Source organism: Rhinolophus sinicus, linkage group LG07 (genome assembly GCF_036562045.2).
Source record: "Rhinolophus sinicus isolate RSC01 linkage group LG07, ASM3656204v1, whole genome shotgun sequence".
NCBI lineage: Eukaryota > Metazoa > Chordata > Mammalia > Chiroptera > Rhinolophidae > Rhinolophus > Rhinolophus sinicus.
The window spans coordinates 87942153-87958949 of NC_133757.1; the positions used below are offsets into that span (position 1 = coordinate 87942153).

The following is a 16797-nucleotide window of genomic DNA, read 5'->3' on the forward strand; positions in this document are numbered from 1 at the left end:
GAGGGACAACTGGATGGCGCAGGTGGTTAGAGCACGAGCTCTGAACAACAGGGTTGCCGGTTCGGTTCCCACATGGGCCAGTGAGCTGCGCCCTCCACAACTAGATAGAAGAGAATGACTTGGAGCTGATGGGCCCTAGAGAAACACACTGTTCCCCAATATTCCCCAATAAAAAATAAAATAATAATGATAATAATAATAGCAGGTGGAACTGGTCGCTGCCTATAAAGAAAAATATTGAAAAAAATCTCAATTCTTCCTATCTGTTTGATGGTAATGAAACTGTTCCTCATTAGTACGACAGTGCAAATGACCTTTGCTCTCATTAATTTGAATTTAAGATGATCTTTGAGATCCTCCTAGAACCATAGCAGGCAGAGCCTGGTGGGAGAGGGATCTTGCTAGGAGTGTGCAGGAAGTGGAGAATGGACAAAAGGGATGAACTTTTATTCTCTTGTCTGTTCTGAATGACAGAGCTCATCTGGTCCTTCTTTCATTCATTCACTTGTACAGCCAACGTTTACCAAACATCTGCTTTAAGCCAGGCACCGGGTGAGGTTATGTTGGCAAATAAGGCAATGAAACAAGATGGGGCACTTCCCACACAGAGGAGACAGTGCCTTATGTAAATGTGTGTAGTGTAAATCACATCCTCTGGGCAAACTTTTCAGAGAATCACCACAGTGGAGAAGAAAAGCAGAATTTGGAAGAAGACCTGAGAGGTTTACATTGCAGCTCCATTATTTAAAGGGAGGAACCTTGCCTGAGCAAGTGTCATTGTCTTTCAGAGCCTCAACTTTCCTCATCTGCAATAATGGGCCGCTAATACCTCCTCACAAGAACTGTTAGAAGAATCAAATAAGACAATGAATGTAAAGCATCTAAATCAGTGTCAGGTAAATATTAGGCACCCAACAAAAACTGGATTTCTTAAATTTATGGCAAGTATTGTTTGCTATCATACCTTTAGGCATGGGCATTTTGAACATGCTTAAGAAACACGTGCACAGTGCCACAGAGGGTCCTCGACACTCCGCACTGTCACTGAGACCACTGAGAACTCTCTTTGCCTATGAGCACAGAGCTGTCTTGCTTCATCCAGATGCCCTGACAGCAAGTCCTCAGGCTGTGGCCCTCCATGGAAGGTAGCTGATCAGGAAAGTGGCAATAACAAAGCCAACTCTAGATATTCCAAATCTCTCAATTCTTATCTGTGGCAATGCCATTGTCATTTCCATGTATAAGACAAAGGGGAATGGATTTCCACCAGATACATGTCAGATGTGCCACGAGGGCAAGGCTCTGGGCAACCAGGTTACCAGGAAAGAGGTGGAAAGAGGTAGCTCAACATCAGTCATAAAATGATCCAAGACTTAAACAGGTAGAGAAAAGTTGGGGGACTGAATATAAGAAATGTGAAATGTCTCACTTTGCTCATGGCTAATATTGAAATATAAATGGCCTAAAACGGGAAGCAGAGGAAGAAAGCAGATTGGAGAGTATGACAGATAGGAAGTTGACAGTTCTGGCAACCTAGCAGCTGCCTATCCCCTCCCTCCTATTTGCACCCCCTCACTCTGGCCACCTTCATCGAGGACCATAATAATTAGAAATAATGGCCACGTGGAAAGCTTAAATGGTTCCAGTAAAGAAAAAATGCATTGGGTCAAGCTTATGTCCCCATAAGATCCAGAGCTATACATTATTTAATAAACTCTGTGTTAGAAAACAAAAAGACATTTAAAGTAAAAAATAAGATGGGAGGGGATTAAGATATTATGTTAATAGAATGTCTAGTCAGAACATATGCAGGTTGCAAAAAGAAAAGTGAAAATACAAAGTAATACATACTTGTATCAAATGAGTAGTATACGTCTAAGAAAGGAGAAATCTCTTGGGATGAGATGGAACAAAGGATGAATTCTCAGGTAATTGCAAAAAGGATGGTTGAGAAAATAAAAGAGGACACACCCTTCAAGCATGAGGCCTGGGACACAAGGAATGCGCCCAAAACAGCAGCAACTGGCTTGATTAGAGATTGGGGAGAAAGTCTTCATGTAGAAAAAGTAAAAGATAAGGATGGAGAGGCTGGTAGAAGTCAGGCCATAGGCAGTGAAGACCAGGAAGTGAAGGCTTTACTCTGCCATAATATGAACAATAATGTGTTAGAAATGTGTAATGTGCTATATAGTTTTAAACTCTCTTTCCATATGTTGCCACTTTTTATCAGATAATCATTCCCGTGCTTCTCCTGAAACTTTTCTCCAACAGGTAGAGAAAAGTTGAGGGACTTTGCATATAAGAAATGTGAAATGTCTCACTTTGCTCATGGCTAATATTGAAATATAAATAGCCTAAAATAGGAAGCAGAGGAAGAAAGCAGATTGGAGAGTAAGACACAAACAGGAAGCTGGCAATTCTGGCAACCTGAATTGTCACAATCACTGGGGAAGAATTTGCTACAGAATGGTAAAGGTGATTGACAAGTTTTTGGAGGCCCTTGACTGTATTTATGATTATTCTATTTTATTTTTAAGGTGAAATTATGACGGCAATAAAGTCAACTGTATGATTTTCTGTAGTTTTTGGTATGTCTAAAAAAATTCCACAATTTAAAAAAGGACAGGAAAGAAGGGCGGGAGGGAGGAGGGAAACAAGGAAGGAAGGAAGGAAGGGAGAGGGTACACTTACCTTATCACTGCAGACAGTTGACAAGATGTCTCAGATTTCACCCTTCATACCAACAGGGATTTGGACCTGTGTGGTTACTGTCTTAGTGGGCTTCTTGGTACCCAGCAAGAAATCAGTCTGAAGGAAAAGGTGAGGCTCTGGGATGGCCATCAAGACTCCTTCTGGAAATGTGGGCATAGCACTCAGAGAAGACAGCTAGAACTGGTGACAGCCCAGTGTTCCATCTATGCCAGCACCTACGCCTACTCGAACACTGAAACAAAGTGCGCAGCTGAAAGTTGTGAACATGTCCATTCATAAAAGGAAAACAGAGTCAGAGAGACCAAAAATTAGTCCCTGGAAGAAAAAAACATAGGGTCCACACCACTTCCCAGCTTGGATGTAAAATGCCCACTATAAGGAATTTTATTAAACGGTTTACACATTTTTTTTTAGTTTTATTGACAACCCATAGTATCTTGAGATTGGACAAGTAATGGTATTTCTAGCACATTTTGTGAATTGATTACTACAATAGCAGTTATGATTTTCAACCGCCCCCTCCTTTCCTGAGGCCCAAGTTGTCTTTGTCCTTTGTCTCTGACTGGTCATATTCAGGTTTTACTGTCTCTTATAACTTGCCCGCTGTTTCTCACGGTTGCTCTTTCTTCTCCATCCTTGTGGGCACACCTCCTCCTCTCTCTGCTGAACTACTGTAAAATGGTCTGCCATCTGACAGCTGTCCCTCTCCTCCACATGTTGAACCCAGGACACTGGAACTGCCCATTTAGTGTGTGTCACAGCTGAGGACCACAACCAGAAAACAACCAACCCTCTGAACCAGGCTCCCCCACGGGCACATTTTTCCTTTCAAGGGAGGAGGGTTTTATAATAAGTGTCCTTTTCTTTTTCTTTTTCTTTTGTATCATCAAATTCGAAATGTACTGTAATAGACTTTCTTTTTTTTTCTCCCAGTTTTTTTGTTTTGTTTTGTTTATTTATTTATTTATTTATTTTTTATTTTTTATTAAATTTATTGGGGTGACAATTGTTAGTAAAATTACATAGATTTCAGGTGTACAATTCTGTATTACATCATCTATATATCCCATTGTGTGTTCATCACCCAGAGTCAGTTCTCCTTCCATCACCATATATTCGATCCCCCTTACCCTCATCTCCCACCCCCCACCCCCCGCCCCCGTTACCCTCTGGCAACCACTAAACTATTGTCTGTGTCTATGAGTTTCTGTTTCTCATTTGTTTGTCTTGTTCTTTTGTTGTTTTTGGTTTATATACCACATATCAGTGAAATCACATGGTTCTCTGCTTTTTCTCTCTGACTTGTTTTGCTCAGCATTACTCTCTCAAGATCCATCCATGTTGTCACAAATGTTCCTATATCATCTTTTCTTACTGCCGAATAGTATTCCACACTGTTGGTGGGAATGCAGACTGGTGCAGCCGTTATGGAAGGCAGTGTGGAGGTTCCTCAAAGAATTACGAATAGAATTGCCATATGACCCAGCAATCCCTCTCCTGGGTATCTACCCAAAAAATCTGAAAACATTTAGAGATAAAGACACATGTGCTCCAATGTTCATTGCCGCTTTGTTTACGGTGGCCAAGACATGTAATAGACTTTCAACAGTGTTTTTTTTCTTTCTGTACGTGCATCGTGTCACCAAATGCTCAGCCAGAGTGGAGTGATTCACCTGGAGCTGGAATGAGCCTAAGGTTGGGAGGGAATGCCTTTGCTGACCTTTGTCTTCCTTTCTGACAAAGGAAACAGCTTGGGAGGGCATGTCAGCCACTAACAAGTGGTTTTTAGTACATTCTTGGCTTTGCGGTGTCTAGTGCCTGATTTATGTTTTTTTTCTTCCCCTCTACCACTTCCCCCACTTTCCTTCTGTCCTTTTTTCTTCTTGCTCCTTGTTTCCTTCCAGCATACGACTCTCTCTAGAGAGGGCCAAAGGCAGCCGCCATACGGGAGCTCTTTGGATTGAGGTGTTGCTTCATCTTTTTCCTTTGCTTTCTCTTTTCACGTCAGACACGTCATTCCTTTGATTATCTCAGCGCTTCTCTTCTGACTTGCATGTTGAGTTCCTCACCTACTTCGGTGACTAACAGCGAAAAAGTACACGCCCAGATATCCGCTACGTAAGAGCAATTACTTCAGTCCCTCACCCCGCCGCCAGTGAGCAGCACCTTAGTCACATAAGCCCAGAGCGCAGCCCTCAGGAAGGACAGAAGCAAGAAGACCTCCGCGCCCCACGAAATCGCAAACGACTCCCCATGATGACTCTGCCGAGACCAGGAGCGCCCCCCAACAGCACGGGACAGCGGGGACACAGAGCACATGCCGCCTCCGGAGCCCCGGCACCGCGGTCTCCAGCCCCCGTGCGGGCGCGGGGAGCCAGGCTTCCGCTTTGGGACCCCGGGACCCTGATTTTCGTCGTCTTCGCTGTCCTGTGGCCGGTAAGTCTCCCCGCCGGCGTTCCTGGCTCGGGGAGGCGCGCATGGTGACTGAGAGGGGACTGGGGAGTGGAGACGGTGGGTGCCTGCTCCGGGGCTTTCCGGGCAGAGTCAGGAGAAGAGCGGGTTTCCAGGACCCAGCCCGCCCGAAAGGGAGGAGGAGCCCGCGCTCCCGCTTCCTCTCCCAGTCCTTGGATCACGTGACTATGAGCAATCCAAGGGGGAAATCCAGGATTAAGGGAATAAGCATCAAGTTGGAAACTCCCCCAGGAAGCGACAGAGACATTGGCATTCCATTCTTTCTTTTTATTTTTTACACTTGTGTTTAAGTTGTAATACATACCCATTGGAAAGTGGATTAGACAGCAGGCAGCTAAGTGTCACTTTCCCTTAGCTGCCTACCACGCGTCTTTCCTTGTCGCCCCGAGCGTCCATCTTCCTTCCATTCACTTTCCCCGCACAGCAACACTTAAAGGATTGTGTGCAAACGACCTTTAAGTCGCAGGGGCCGGGAGCTTCATAACAGGAAAGGGATGTAAAAACAGGAAAACAACACATGCTGAACAAACTACACGTGGGAAACTAGGGACTTCCAGTTCTCTTCCAAGCTGATGAGCTTCCTTCCACCCCTTGGCACTTTAAAGTTTTCTTATGTTTATAAAAAAAAAAAGTTAAATGCCAAACCAACATTACAGGTATCATGAAGCTTCAAATGTTTTCACTTCACAAATCAATTCAAAATTCAGAGAAGCAATATTTATAATCACAAAATAATTACAGAATTTATTGTTAAAATAGGAGTCAATATTAGGTGGGAACCATGTTTAACCCTGTTTCCTGAATGGCTCGCTTGAGTCATTTAGCCAGTGTGTTTCCAGGTGAATGTAAAGATACCTATGCAGATAAGGTAAAAAAATCTGAATTTGATGGTTTGGGGAATGTGAGACCTAGAGCTAGTAACAAATTCCATTAGATGTTTTATGTCTCTCCATGCAGACTTCTCTTATTCTTTTCAAGAGCATAGTATTCTATTGTGTGGGTAAAGCAGACATGAGTGTATTTTACTCTTGCCTCTTATGAATATCTTTTTAGATTACATCCTGGTTTTGATTTTGCTAATTCTAACAGCATTGCAGTATATACTTGTATGTGTCATGTGTCCATGTGCACCTTGCATTGCATAATTCCTTAAAGTGAAATTGCTGTGTCAGTTAATTTTATACTTATGTTTAGATAATGACAAATTATCCTCCAGAAGAAGGCTGTACCATTTTTCCACTCATCTGTTTCCTTACACCCTTCCTACACTGAACTTTAATTCTTTGTAGTCTAAGAGGTTGAAAATGGGGCACCATATTGTTGTGGTTTTGATTTCTCGGTGCTAGTAGAGATTTTCAAGGATCCAGGAGATTTCTGAGGCTGGGAATGAGGATCAGGAGACCCAGATTAGGCAGCAGGGGAGGCAGGGGGACTGGAATCCCAGCGTGGCACTTGAACTGTGTCACATGGAGCCAGTTACTCCCCAGCCCTACCTGAAGTGAGATGAGTTCATGTCCTGGGACTGTTGGAAGGATTACAGTAGTTGAGGCCCAGTGCTGAGTTCTTTCCTGAGTCCTGGTCCTTCCCCTGCATTGCTGGGATTGGCCCCAATTCTCTTCTAGTGCCTTCTGCCCAGCACCCTTTCTCTGTCAGGGCAGGAACTGTGAGGTTCAGAGGCTCAGAAGCTCATTCAGGCTGTGTGAGTCCTGATATTGGATCTGGGGACAGCGGCCCTGCTCCGCTCCTTTCCAGCTTTGGGACCCTGGAGTGGCCCTGCTTACTCATGTGTCAAATGAGAAGGAGATAAAAGTCTGTGGGGCCCTTTGTAAACCCTGAGAGCTGTCTGGGCACCTGTGGGAGGCTGTTTGGGAGGCCAAACCAAAACCTCAGGGCTGATGTGGCTCACTGTGGTGACAGGAGAGCCACAGGGCCTCATATGGTCGTATAGTTGAAACCCCTATTTCAAGAAAGGTTAACATGAGATTTAGAGCGACAGGGAAAGGACTTTCCCAGACTCCTGTGGCTTAGTGGCTGGCCCTGGACTAGAAGCCAGATGACTTGACTTTCAATTCAGAGTTTTACTACAATTAAAAAACAGAAACAAACAAACAAAACCCCCCAATAAACAATGTCAGCATGAAGACCTTGAGGCCAGATCTGACGCTATTAGCCTGTGAATTACTGCTCTGTTTAAGATAAACAGGGTAGGTTTTAGGGTTTGTTGCCCTAGAAGAGTAAAAAGGAGATTTCTTGTGTTATTTTTTATTAGGAAATAGTGTGAGGTTGACACTTGGCAGAGAATAAAACTCTTGCATCACATTGCATCATGTGCAGGGGAGGAACAAATGAAGAAAATCCCCCAGCTAATGATCTCTCTCTCTCTCTCTCTCTCTCTCTCTCTCTCTCTCTCTCACATCCATGGATTGACACAGCTTCTCAACTACACCCTAGGTCCCTCAAGCAGAGTCAACCAAACACTACAAAGCCTCCTTCCCCCATCCTCACTTGATTTTGCAGCACCCCCCCCCCACACACACACACACAGTTGCCTTCACTTCATACCTGACTGTGATCCTGTCCTTGTGGAATTTTCCTCTCTGTCCACCAGTGTCCTTGCCACCCATGACCTTGTCACCTCTGCCTGAGCAGCCCTTCCGGGCTCTTTGCACCTTCGTCTCTGCCTCAGTTCCCTGTGACCCACAAGTCTCCTAAGGAAAGGAAGGGCCATGTCAGGTCCCTGACACTTCCCAGGCCCTGTACAGTGTCACTCACCAGGCTCCAGACCTGCCTTCCTGAATGAGTGGATAATGTGGGTACTAAGATGCCTGCACTAACGCTGGCATGATTTCCTCTTCCTGTTCCTGGGTGTATTTAAGGTGGATGGTGGGAAATATGACAGGCAGCTTGAAAACAGAACAGAGGTGACTGAATATAATCCTGAGGAATTGCCCAGGTCCATAGGTTTCCAAAGCTAGGTCGACATTGATCAAACCAGCACTTTTAAAGATAATTGTTTGCCCAGGAGAAAGTGGACTAGACGAGTCAGACAGACATGGCCTGAGCAGCATTTGAACGTGTTAGGTTGAACGGTTAGGTTGCATCAGCCTAAACGGAAAGTGGAGGCAGATGTGGATCTGAGGGAGAGGATCATGGTAACACACGAGAGACGGGTGTGGTGGTCTGAGGAGGGAAAGGGATTCAAGGTGAAGTCTAGGTTTCCTAACCTGAGAGTTGGCATTAACAAAATCAAAGGGTAAATCGGGAGAAAAGGGCTTAAGATTTAGGAATATGAATGTGATTTTGGAAACAGTGTTGATACTGTATTGCCAGTAGACCTGAACTACTCAAAATGCTAAGTGAAGATTTCAGGATGAAGACAGATAAAATCAAATGGAAACATGAATCTTAAGGAAGAAAATATCATCAGAAACAAACAAACAAAAAAACCATGGCCAAATGTAAAGGATTATTTCCCCTTAATTTCATGAAATTATATACCATCAAAAATTATACATTGTTTATGAGGTTTATAAAGTATATAGCAAAAAGAATGGAGGCAGTATTGAATGGATTTATGTTGTTACAAGTCTCCAATATTTTATATTAATATTACACTATTAATTCAGTAACACAACTCAGTAACAAAAAAGAATGAAGTATGGATGCACATGACATGGATGAATTTCCAAATAATTATCTTGACTAAAAAAAGCCAGACAGAAAAGAGTACATACGATCTGATTCCATTTTGTGAAATTCTATAAAGCGCAAACTAATCTCTAGTGTCAGAAAGCAGATCAGTAGTTGCCTGGGGCCAGAAGGATCAGAGCAGGAGGGACAAAAGAAAGCGATTGCGGTGATGACGTGGTTTTTACGTATCTTGATGGTGGTGAAGTTTTCACTGGTGAATACATATGTCAAATTTTATCAATTTTATTCCTTAATTATATGATGTTTATTGTGTGTCAATTGTACCTCAATAAATCTGTTTTTTAAAACTTTAAATAGACTAAATAGTTAAAAGGATGTAATGTAATTCATATAGGAACCACTAAAAAGTAACGCAAACATGTATAGAAAAAAAGCCAACACACAATTAAATGGAATTGTAAAAAATATTTGGTTAATATTAGGGAAGGAGCAACAAGAAAAAAAAAATAGATTGGACAAACAGGAAATAAATGGTGAGATTCAACCTGGTTGGTAATCTGATTAACTCCAAATTAGTATAATTCAAAAGTATAAATAGTTAGAATTAATGAAAAAGCAAGAGCCAACTATATACTGTCTCTTAGAGATGCAATTTAAAAGCCAGACAGACGTACTGAAAATAAATGGATGGAAAAATATATAACATCTATATAACACCTAAGAAAACTTCTGCGGCTATCTTAGTATCAGATGAAATTGACTTAGGACAAAGGATATTGCCAGAGATAAACAGAGATCTTTTGTAGTGTTAAAGGATTAATTCATCAGGAAGTCACAACAATCGTCAATATGTACACGCCCAATAATACAACTTCCAAATACATGAAGCAACAATCTACAGGATTAGGTGGAGATTACAGCACACCTTTCTCAGTAATTGATAGAAACGATTAGATGAATACAGCTCAGTGAAGTCATAAGAGATCTGAACACTATCAACCACCTTGACTTAACTGATATTCATAGAGCAGACACAACATCTACTGAAGACTCGTTCCATATTGGAAAAAATAATTGCCTCTTTGGATGGTGTTGCAAATCAGGATTACCAAAGAAGAGGCACAGGGCATAATGTTTTGTGGTGATGCTGTTCCATGGTCTAGATAGAGGATTTGGGCTACACAGGTGTATGAATTGATAAGCTCATTCAATGCTACACGTAAGAAATACACATTTCATTGTTTCTGGGTGTTCATTGTACAAGTCTGTAAATTTTACTGAGTCTGTAAAAATTTTCATAATAAAATGTTGAGGGAAAGAATCAATGAGACAGAGAGTCAGTAAATAAAGGAGGGAAGAGCACTGTGAGAGCAAAGAAAGGAGAATGTACCTTGAAGGGACTCAGAGGAGGCCCAGCCTGGAAAAGGGAGGATGGAGGGATACACATGAACTTAGCTGTCACCAAATACTTACCAGGCTTTTATGTGGAAGGTGGCTGCATTTTATCTTATTTAGATACCAGTCAGTTGAACTGAGCTCAACAAAATGTTTTTATCCTGACTGTTTTTTCTTAATTTATCTTATTTTAAAACACTCTGAGAATTACAGAAAAGCCACAAAAACTATACAAAAACTTTTCCTGAGCCATCTGAAAACCAGATGCTGGCACGATGAACAGCATTCCTAAACACTTTAGTGTATTCTCCCTGCAAAGGAGAACTTTCTCCCCCATAACACAATAGAGCCCTCACATCAGAACATTAACATGAATACATTACTACTAATTCTCAAACCCCATTCAAATTTCTCCTGTTGTTCTTATGTCATTTATAGCTCAGAAGTCACCATGCAAATCACTGTAGTGTCACTTTTCTACGACTTTGGTATTTAGTGGGACATTGACAGGTTCCATTAGGGACAGCTTGGCAGGCACCTTTAAAAATTTGGGGTTTTTTAGATCTTTTTTTAATTTATTTTTTGCAATTTATTTTATTTTGTTTTGACATTCAATATTATTTTATATTAATTTCAGGTGTACAGCATAGTAGTTAGAAATTTATATAATTTACAAAGTGATCTTCCTGACTAGTATCCTCTTGGCACTATACATAGTTTTTACCATATTATTGATTATATTCTTTATACTTTACATCTTCATCACTGTTTTGTGACTATCAATTTGTATTTCTTAATGCCTTCACCTTTTCACCCTGTGCCCCAACCCCCCTCCCATCTATCACCATGTTACATCTAGTACCCATCTGACACCATACATAGTTATTACAATATTATCGACTATATTCCTAATGCTGGTACCCTATGTCCCCATGATTACTGTGTAACAACCAATTTGTACTTCTTAATCCTTTCCCCCTTTTCACCCACCCTCAACCCCCATCCATCTGGCAACCATCAAAATGTTCTCTGTATCTATGAGTTCATTTCTGTTTCATTTGTTTATTTTGTTCTTTAGATTCCACTTATAAGTGAAATCTTATGACATTTGTCTTTCATTATCTGACTTAACTACACTCAGCGCAATACTCTATAGGTCCATCCATGTTGTCGCATATGGAAAGATTTCATTCTTTTTTGTGGCTGAGTAATATTCCATTGTATACATGTACCACCTTTTCTTTATCCACTCATCCATTCAGGACACAAAGATTGCCTTCATATCTTGGCTATTGTAAATAATGTTGCATATGGATGAGCATGTCCCCTTGAAGTAGCATTTTGGGCATAAATACCCAGAAGTGGGATTACTGGGTCCTTCTTTGTCTCTTGTTGTAGTCTTTGTTTTAAAGTCTATTTTGTCTGGTATAAGTATTGCTATCCCAACTTTTTTGTTTGTTTGCTTGTTTCAATTTTCATGAAATATCTTTTTCCATCCCTTTACTTTCAGTCTGTGTGTGTCTTTTGATCTGAAGTGATTTTCTTGTAGGCAGCATATGTAGAGTCTTAATTTCTTACCATTCCTCCCCCCGCCATCTTTTTATTGAAACTTTGAATCCATTTACATTGAAAGTAACTGTTTATAGGTATGTGGTTATTGCATTTTATTATTCATATTTTTAATTTTTTTTTCCATCTTAAAGAAGTCCCTCTAAGATTCCTTGTAATACTGGTTTGGTGGTGATTAACTCCTTTAGCTTTTTCTTGTCTGGGAAGCTCTTTATCCATCCTTCGATTCTAAATGATAGCTTTGCTGGTAGAGTAATCTTGGCTGTAGATCATTGTTTTGCATCACTTTGAATATTTCCTGCCACTCCATTATGGGAGCTCCCTTTTAGGTAACTAACTACTTTTCTCTTGCTGCTTTTAAGATTTTCTCTTTTTCTTTAACCTTTGCCATTTTAATTATGATGTGTCTTGGTGTTGGCTTCTTTGGGTTCATCTTGTTTGGGACTTTGCCCTTCCTGGGCTTGTATGTCCATTTCCTTCTCCAGGTTATGGAAGTTTTCAGTCATTATTTCTTCAAATGGATTTTCAATTTCTTGTTCTCTCTTTTCTCTTAAAGGTATTCCTATAAAGTGAGTCTTGGTATGCTTGGTGTTGTCCCAGAGACCCCTTGAAGTCTCCTTATTTTTTTGGATTCTTTTTTCTCTTTGCTGTTCTGGTTGGGTATTTTCTGCTACCTTATCTTCTAAATCACTGATTTGATCCTCTGCTTGATCTAATCTATTGTTGATTCCCTGTAATGTATTCTTCATTTCCATTACTATAGTCTTTATTTCTGACTGGTTCTTTTTTATGTTTTCTATTTCCATTTTTATGTTTCCTGTCTCTTTGTTGATGTTCTCCCTGAGATCATTGAGCATCTTTATACAAGTGTTTGGAACTCTGCATCTGGTAGATTGCTGGTCTCCATTTTGTTTAGTTCTTTTGCTGGAGCTTTGTTCTGTTCTTTCATTTGGGACATATTTCTTTGTCTCCTCATTTTGACTGCTTCCCTGTACTTTTTTCTATGTATTACATAGGGCTACTATGTCTCCAATCTTAATAGAGTGGCCTAATGTAGTAGGTGTGCTGTGGAACTCGTTGGCACAATCTTCCTGGTCACCTGAGCTGTATGCACTCCAGGTGTGTCTTTTGTGTGGGTTGTATTCTCCTCCTGTATTTGAGCCTTGGTTGCTGTTTGCATGTCAGTGAGAGCGACTGACCATAGGGCTGATTGGTTGTGAGTACTGGCCATGACTACAGTGGAGCAGTTGGGCAGGGGCTGACTCTTCAGAGCAGGATTGCCTCAGCAGGGCTCTGGTGCCTACGCAATCCACCCCATGATTGTGTAGTCCTTGGAGGCATCTGGGTGATACTCCAGCTCATTTTGAAGCTGGCCACTGGGTGCCCCAGCCACAGGACCACCTGAGAGGGGACTCACTGAATTCAGTCTCAGGCTGTGCCCTACTTGGGGCCCCCTGGCAGGAGCCACAAAGCAATCCACAGATGGCTGCCACCTGCACTGTGCTTGGAAGTGTCTTGAGAGACCAAGCTGCGAACCAAGGCTGGCTGCCACTAGTGCCAGGCTTAGGGCTGCTCAGCCAGAGGAATGTGACATGTTCAAGCTAGATGCTGCATGTCTGGGTTCCACAAACCTTTGAGAGGCCCTAGGAAAGTCTGTAGCATGAACCAAGGCAGGAGGTTTATACAAAAAAGCCACTGGAAGAGTCTTTGGTATGCCTGAAAGTTGGGCGTGGTGGGGTCTCAGAATCACCAAGGCATTGCAAACGAATGGTGTCAGCCCACTTGATGGAGACTCAGATATGGCTCCCACCTGTGTCTGCGCACTGGGAAGGGGGTCACTCAACAAAGAAGCAATGACTTCCACCAGCTCCTCTGTCCAGGAGAAAGCTGCCCTTCCAGCCCTCGTCCTGAAGCCAGACAACTCAGTTCCCCTTTGTATATTCCTGTCATCTCTCCAGCTGCTGCCTGAGTGCTGGAGTTCAGAGCCAGAAATTCCAGCAGTGAGTAAGTCTGTGCATGGGCCCTATATAAGGAACACCTGGGACTTCAGCCACCCTCCATCTCACTCAGCCACAATCTCCACTGGTTTTCATAACGAGAAATTATGGGGCCTTCCTCCCTGGTACTGGAACCCTGGGCTGGGAAGCCTGCTGTGTCTCTGGGACCCCTTCCTTCTTTGGAGGAATCTCTGCAGCCAAGATATCCCTCCTGACTTTTAATGGTCACACACAGGTGTGGGACCAGCCAGTTCCATGTCTCTGCCCCTCCTACCAGTCTCAAGGTCGTTTCTTTTGTATATCCTTCATTGTAGGGCTTCAGTTCAGCAAGATTTCAGGTGATTTTCCATGATGGTTGTTTTGTAGTTCAGTTGTAATTTTGATGTGGTCATGAGAGAAGGTAAGCACAGCATTTACCTACGTGGCCATCTTGACTGGAACTCCCCTAAAAAATTTTTTTTTCAATTGTGGTAAAATATACAGCACATAAAGTTTACCATTTTAACCATTTTTATAGTACAATTAAGTAGTATTTACATTCACATTGTTGTACAACCGACCTCTAGAATTATTTTCATTTTGCAAAATTGAAACTCTATATCCTTTAAACAACAACTTCTAAGTGCCTCCTCTCAACCCAACCCAATCTCAACCCAACTACTTTCTGTCTGTATGAATTTGACTACTCCATGAACCTCTCATGTGTAGAATCATACAGTATTTGTCTTTTTAGTGATTGGCTTATTTTATTTAGCATAATGTCCTTGAGGTTCATCCATGTTGTAACATGTGTCAGAATTTCCTTCCTTTTTAATGTTGGTTAATAGTCCACTGTATGTGTATACCAGATTTTGTTTATTCATTCATCTATTCATGGATACTTCAGTCGCTTCCATCTTTTGGCTGTTGTGAATAATCCTGCTGTGAACAGGGATGTGCAGATATCTCTTTCAGTCCATGCTTTCAATTATTTTGTTTATATACCCAGACATGGAATCGCTGGATCATATGGTAATCCTATTTTTAATTTTTTGTGAAAACCATACTGTTTTCCGTAGCAGCTGCATCATTTTATATTTCCATCAACAGTGCACAAAACTTCTAATTTCTCCACATTCTTGCCAACACTTGTTTTCTTTCTTTACTTTTTTCTTTTTTGATAGTAGCCATCCTAATGTGTGTGAGATAGTATTTCTTGTGGTTTTAATTGCATTGGAGGTCTTTCTAGATCCTGTTATTAATTTCCAATTTAATACCATTGAGATCAGAGAATACACTTGATGTAACTTCACTCCTTTTAAATATATTTGGGCATGTTTCATAGCCCAGACCATAGTTGTTGGTCAGAAGAGGATGAGTCTTCAGTAGATGTTGCACATCTGTTCTATGAATGTCAATTAAGTTAAGGTGGTTAATAGTGTTCAAATCGATTGTGACTTTACTGATGTTTTCATCTAATCATTCTATTAATTACAGAGAAAAGGGTGTTATAATTTCATTTTAATTCTTCTAATTTTTGTTTCATGTGTTTTGAAGCTTTATTGTTTGGCACATATACATTTATAATTATTATAACTGATGAATTAACCCTTTTAACACAACAAAAGGTCCCTCTTTATCTGTGGTAATACTATTTATCTTAAACCAACTTCATCTAATATTAAGATAGTCACAGCAGTTTTCTTAGGCTTACTGTTTGCATGATATATCTTTTTCCATCCCTTTGCATTCAGTATATCTGTGTTTTGCTTTTAAATTGCATCTCTAATCGACAGTATGCAGTTGGGTCTTGTTCTCCATCCATTCTAAGCATTTCTACCATTGAATTAAAGTGTTTAGTGGATTTACATTTAATATAATTACTGATATGGTTGCAATGGTTCATACAATTTTATGATTTATTTTGTTTGTCCAGTCTATTTTTTCCTGATTCTCCTTCCCTACATACTTTAATGTTAATTGAGTACTTGTCTGAATTTCATTTAATTGTGTATTGGCTTTTTATTTGTAATATTTATATTATTTATATGCAGTTGCTACAGGGATTACAATAAACACTTAATTTTTTTTTAATTTCATAAAATTTAATTCTTTAAGTATAGAGTTCATTAGCATTAAGTACATTCACATTGCTGTGCAATCATAGCTACTACCTACCATCAGAAATTATTTCTTCTTAAACTAAAGCTCTGTACCCATTATACAATAACTCTCCATTTCTCTCTCCCCAACCCCACCTCTGCCCCTAGCAACCAACATTCTACTTTTTATTTTTATGAACTTGACTACTCTATGTATTTCATATAAGTGGAATCCTACATATTTGTCTTTTTATGACTGACTTATTTCACGGTATAATTGTCTTTAAAGTTCATCTATGTGTTGGAATTTTTTTCCTTTTTTAAGGTTGAATATTCCATTGTCCGTATTTATATTTTGTTTATTCATTCATCTACTGATGGATATTTGGGTCACTTCCAACTTTTGGCTATTGTAAATAATGCTGCAATGAATGTGGCTGTGGCTGTACAAATACGTCTTTGAGACCCTGCTTTCAATGCTTTTGGATATGTACTCAGATATGGAATTCCTAAATCATATGGTAACTCTATGTTTAATTTTTGGAGAAACCCCCGAATTTTATGGAAACTGTTCTTCCATAGGGGCTGCATCATTTAACATTATCACCAACAGTGCACAGCCTTCCAATTTCTCCACATCATCACCAACACTTGTATTTTCTGTTTTTTGTTTTTTTCTGAATCGTGGCCATCCTAATGGGTATGTGGTGTTATCTCATTGTGATTTTGATTTTCATTTCCCTAATGATTAGTGAAGTTGAGCATCTTTTCACGTGCTTGTTTGCCATTTGTATATCTTTTTTGGAAAAACTCTCTTCAAATCTTTTGCCCATTTAAAAATCAGCTTATTTATTGTTGTTGTTGTCACTGTTTTGTAGGAGTTCTTTATGTATTCTGGATATTAATCCCTTATTAGATAT

General features: G+C 40.6%; 1 protein-coding gene across 2 annotated transcripts in view; it reads left to right on the forward strand.

Annotated features, from left to right (window-relative positions):
* Window positions 1–4965: 4965 nt before the first annotated feature.
* Window positions 4966–16797, forward strand: part of TNFRSF10B (TNF receptor superfamily member 10b) — a 35027-nt gene continuing 23195 nt past the window's right edge. For both annotated transcript variants that reach the window (XM_019714651.2, XM_019714658.2), the window contains exon 1: window positions 4966–5148. In XM_019714651.2, the coding sequence (XP_019570210.2) occupies window positions 4966–5148 (183 nt within the window). The remainder of the gene's footprint in view (window positions 5149–16797) is intronic.